Consider the following 5,576-nt stretch of genomic DNA (forward strand, 5'->3'; position numbering starts at 1 on the left):
TCTCTCTCTCTCTCTCTCTCTCTCTCTCTCTCATATATTGGACGTAAAGGTGCCGGCAGCTCGTATGAAATGCAAATTCTTTGGCTAGAAGTCATATTTTGACCTAGATTCAATTCAAATTCTCCACTGAGGTTAATACCACCACCACATTTGTATAACACTGGTTCCAGGTGTAAATAAAGATGTTTTTCCATTAACATTCTTTGGCCAATCCTTTTATGATACCAAAGATAGACAAAGTTCTGCTGTACATCCTGACAGTACATTAGATCATGTGTGTAAACAACAACTGCTAACATGAGTTGCTCAAGACGAAATCAAAAGAAATTTTGGGACTACGAAACTGAAATGGATGCATGCTCATTGGAACACAGTGACTGCTGACACTCATCCCAAACACAGAGCTCTATCTCTGTCACCTTCAAGTTCCTCAACACAGCTGCTTGTGCATATCGAGTCGCTGCCTGCCTCCTTCCAGCTCACACAGCCATGCAGGTCAGCAATACACCACAGCGCACGGAAATAAAATGTGTCATTCAGAACACCAGGCCTACTGTCCTGTCCTAACCCCACTCCTTACACTGAGCCTACACCCTGTGTGTGTGTGAGTGTGTGAGAGAGCGTCGTCCTTCAGACGCTCTCTATTCATGTCCTCTCAACTTGATCCTTTTGGGATTGTCTCAAAAGAAGTTTTGTTCTCCTTAAGAGGGGGAGGAAAAACAGGAAGTTACATTCCTTAATAACCACAAATGAAATGCTGCAGGCTGAAGATTACCCCCCTCAAAAATCACAGAAGACAACCAGGATTTAAACTTTCATTCTGTGGTTTTTCCATAAAAAACAATTGAATCTGTGAGGCGATTTGGTCGGCAGGATTGTGAATCGCATCTCCCTATTTGACTTAGGTTAAGGTCTGAACACCATACATATCGGCACTGGGCTGAAGAAATGCAGAGGCATGAAACTGCACAAACTCTTAAAAGTTACACCAAACTACTCAGAGGAGGAAGGAAAACATGACAATCTAAAAATAACATCAAAAACTACAATCAAACTAAATCCTGTGTGATGCAACTGTCTTTCAGTGAGATAGTGACCCCATTGACTACGATTGCATCTCACATCGCAAATAAAGTCGCATCACTCGCCGGGTCCCAAAACAAGGCCGCCTCTCAGCCGCTCAGAGAAGTAGGTCACTGAGGATTCCATTCATTTGTACACTGCTTTCCAAATAGTTGCGCTTTTCCACTCAGCCCAAGACTTACAGCTGCATGTTAACCCTTTAATAGCCTGCACCGGCATCAAGTCATACTGCACTCATTACTAAGCTGTAAGTAGACTAACAATTGTGCAGAAGGGGCTCAGGGTCTGAGAAAAGCTCTTTTAACCTGACAGTGATTTATGGTCTTGCTTATGGTGATTAACAACTTGAAGTAGATAATGAAGATTTGCTGTAAAGGATTTTTAAATAGTAACTTTTAGACTTACAGTACGTTGCCCCACACACACACACACACGCCATAATCAATACAAGATCAGTGTAAGCTTAGTAAAACAGCAGACCAATGTATCTGCCTTACTGTAGCACATGGGCACTGAAACGAGCTACCACAACATACCAGAGGGATCACGTAACCAGACAACCTTCTCAGTCTCCCTCTTTTCAGCAGCATGTGTCCTGACGCTGAGTCCACAGCGCTGGAACAGGCCCGCTGATTCCATCTCACTTAGCTGAATCAGCAAACAGGAAGCGACCACAAGCTGACAGAGGTGGAAGAAAAGTCAAGGGTGTGGCCCAAAATTGAATTTGGGAAGTACAGAAAGTCTAAGTCCATTAAAATCTCCTTAAGCATGATTCCATTGGGACAGAGCTTGTTGTCAATTCAAAATTGTAATAGACAGATTTTATCAGCCGGCTAATATTTGTGTTTTTTTATGTGTATTGACGTCGTCCGATACGCGGCTGCTGCGTTTGCCGCTGCTTTTTTTCCAGCATTATTTCCAAACAGGCATCCACATTCAGCTCGGTGTTAGTGGAGACGCTGCAGTTCACGTGCAGACCAGGCCCTGCCCCTCCAACACTAGCACCACGGCAGTAGTAAATTACAAATCATGCACTTCATGTCAATGGCTACTTTTCAGGTTTAATGTTTTCTTAAGTTATTTAAATGTGTTGACAAAGAACATTTTTTGATGAGCTGATAATATCTGTCTTATAACATGTCAGTAAGCAATGCATCATCAAGGCTGTGTTGTAGATGTTGATGAAAGCCTTTCACCCTTGCAGTTTGCCATATGCAGAGCACCCATCTATTTGATGTACAATGCACACATAATTTGGGTGATATGTTCGTGTGTAAGATGATTGCAGAAGTGACACTGATCTGTGTTTTTGTTTATTATTTAGAAAGAAATGGCAGAGCGGATTCCAGAAACAATATCCAGCGCGGCAGGGTTTACATTTTTATGTTTTAAATTGAGAAAGCAAAAGTATCGGCTCCAAAAATCGGCAAAGAAAATCGGCAGTATTGGTCATCGGCTAAGGCTTATGAAGAAAAAATATAAAATAAAATCGGTACCGGCACTAAATAAATTCATATCGGTCAAACCCCATTTCAAACCAAGCCAGTCAATACAGATTGAAGTGTTTTATGATTGTTTCAGCAGTTGCAATCTAAAGCACAGGGAGACAAAACGTGTTGATGATTTTTTGTCCGACCTGTGACATCTGCGTCACAACTGCACCCCCCCCTTTTCAACCAGTGACGTCATTTTTACCTCCCTGTTAGGATAGCAACCCTGATAATTACATTGAAATTGACCTGCCCACGACGTCACAGGGGGAAGTTGTTGGAAGAACAAAATATTGACTTTAACTCAAGCTACAAGTTTTGCCGTTTTGTGTCGTTTGCTTTGTTCTGCGTCCTGAAAATTAGTCAACGTTTTCCAACAATTGGAAAAATGTATGACCTTACCTGAATTAATGAGACTGGAGAACCTTTTCTTAAATCAGATGTTGAAATAATTCTGTTCATGTAGATGAGTGAGTGAGTAAGTGACTGCCAACCCCAAGGTTATCTCATTTAGTAAACCCCTGACCTGATGACATGGGGAGTGCAGGCAACGGGCTGGTCAGTGGTACAAAGCCTGGACAGGGAGATTCTCAGTGCTCTCCTCAGCTCATTATGTTGGGTTAGGGTTATTTTAAAACACTGAATCCGCTGAAAAATTATTCTGTTTGAGTTGTTTGGGAAGAACCTAGCTTTACAGGATTTGTAGTAAAGCAGTTTATGTATAAACAGTTAAAATCATGCAATTAAGAAAGGAAAATTGAATAAAATTAGTTCACAGAATGTGCAGTAAACAGAAACAAGCCCCAGCATTATCCAGGCCTAAAAACAAAATGTGATGCCTTTGCTTATGCGTTCATTTTCCTTTGTTCTAACTGCAACTAGGACTGGGCGATATGGAGAAAATCAAATATCACAATATTGTTGACCAAATACCTCAATGTCAATATTGCGACAACATTTTTACGGTTAACTATTGGTGCTTTAATAAAGGGATGTTTGATAAATATTCTATGGAAATGATGCGATGACACAGTGGGTAAAGTTAAATAATAGAACAGCTAGAACAGACTGGTAAGTTCAGAAAACAACATCACTTCACTGTAATGCAGCCAGTAAAACCAGGTAAAGACAACACTTACCATATTACAATATATCCAAAATCTAAGACAAGATCTAGTCTCATATCGCGATATTAATACAACATCTATGTATTGCCCAGCCCTATCTGCAATACAATACATTTCCAGAAAGCCATAATGTAGTGGTAAATGAAGTCTTTGTAAATTGTGGTCAATTCCAACTAAATCATTTATAAATCAAGGCAAATGTGACAAAATCTGTCTTCTTGTCCAGCCATCCAACCTGTTAGGTGTACATGTCCATCGTGCAAATCAATAATTACACGTGGCAAAAAACTAAAACTAGCCTCTTTCACCCACAGACGTGTATTTCATGTTTTCCACCTAGAACATAAATCGGTCTGGCTAGCTGGGAAAGTAAGATTCACACACGAGTGAAGGACGACTGGGATTCAAGTATCAACCCAAAGATCCCAGGACAATGTCTCTATGACTCACACATGATGCACTATATTCTGAAAACTAAAAAGATCAACAAAAAAGAGTCAATCTTCATTGATCTGACCGTGTGAACCAGCCCGACTTTGGGAGGGGGCAACTGAGGAAACTTCATGTAGTGTAGTGTGCTTTGAGTAGTAAGCTTCATGTTAAACAACAGCAGAGACCAGGCTGCATTAACTGCTGCCCCTGACCACTGTAAACCCCGATGGAAACTTGATGTAATATGTGTGAGTGTCACTGCAGGGCACGGCCATTATGTCACCCCAGTGTAAGCCAGCATATGTGTTAACGCATGCAGATGTTGCCATAGGTACACACAGATGCCTGCCCTCCATCGGAGCACTTCTTTCTATTTTTCATGAGCCCAGTTGGTTGCCAGGGTTTGTTTCCATGGCCACGCTGCAGTCTGATGCAACAAATCCCAGCCAGAAGACCCCTTGCGTGATACCAACCCATAGAGAAAGCTCCAGCCATAGAAATAAAAACTGCAGCCATTATATTTCTATGGCTATAGGCTGGCACATTGACTATAGCGATAGAAATACAGCTGAGCTAACATTACGCACAACCCCAACCTCCTTCCACAATCATTTATTGACTGGCTACGGTTCAGCACAGGATTCAAATAACTACTCTTGATGGATCTGCAGGAATGTTTTGGACTGGAAATGTCTTCTAATGTTTGCGTGGAGCCTATATATCTCTCTCTCTTTCTCATCAGAAAACTAATGAGCATGCAGCCTGAAGCACAAGTACTGTGAAACTTAACGGCATCCACTATAAATAGCATAGCACTACTAAACTGTAGAAGATCTATTATCATGTTTTTCTTTAAATGAATCTTAGAGATACAAATTAAAATGTTTGTTTGCCAAAATTCAAGTAAATATTGTAGTTCCCCAACCTCACAGTAAGACCAAGATGAGGAGAAAAATGCAGTCTGAGAAAGAAAATGAATGACTCTGGTCTGTCAATGCCTCTAAATGCATCTTCATTACGCCTTAGTGGATGATGTAGCTGTTCAAAGTGTCTGAGCTGCTGGCTGTCCTACCTGGGTTGTTGGCCTCTCCTTCCAGGACCTGCAGTTCGGTGCACTCGGCAAGTGAGTGCTCCAGACAGAGCTGCAGGAAGCGGGCCTGGGTCCGGCTCACCCTTTTCAGCAGGGACAGCAGAGCCACCGTCTGCTCGCACTCATTCCACCCCTTGAACCAGCTGGCAAGCACGCCCACCTGATCACGAAACATCATGGTCTGCGAGGCGAGGGGATGGCGGGCTGACTGTGGCGGTGCCGGGCTGGGCGGAGCAACCTCCCTCAGACTTTAGACTGATGGTTTGGGGTAAAAACTGATGGAGGATGACGGTGGTCTTATCAGCTGATTGTTGATGGTTCTATACACAGAGAGGGGCCAGTCAGTTGGGGGGG

The 5,576-nt window shown here is 42.4% G+C and overlaps 1 protein-coding gene across 6 annotated transcripts in view; it reads right to left on the reverse strand.

The window, feature by feature from the left end:
* The window catches only part of samd4a (sterile alpha motif domain containing 4A), a 52,679-nt gene extending 47,109 nt beyond the window's left edge, over positions 1–5,570 (reverse strand). For all 6 annotated transcript variants that reach the window (XM_034860718.1, XM_034860634.1, XM_034860558.1 and 3 more), the window contains exon 1: positions 5,205–5,570. In XM_034860718.1, the coding sequence (XP_034716609.1) occupies positions 5,205–5,400 (196 nt within the window). In that variant the 5' untranslated portion in view covers positions 5,401–5,570. The remainder of the gene's footprint in view (positions 1–5,204) is intronic.
* Between the last annotated feature and the right edge of the window lie 6 nt (positions 5,571–5,576).

Source organism: Etheostoma cragini, chromosome 1 (assembly GCF_013103735.1).
Source record: "Etheostoma cragini isolate CJK2018 chromosome 1, CSU_Ecrag_1.0, whole genome shotgun sequence".
Classification (NCBI taxonomy): domain Eukaryota; kingdom Metazoa; phylum Chordata; class Actinopteri; order Perciformes; family Percidae; genus Etheostoma; species Etheostoma cragini.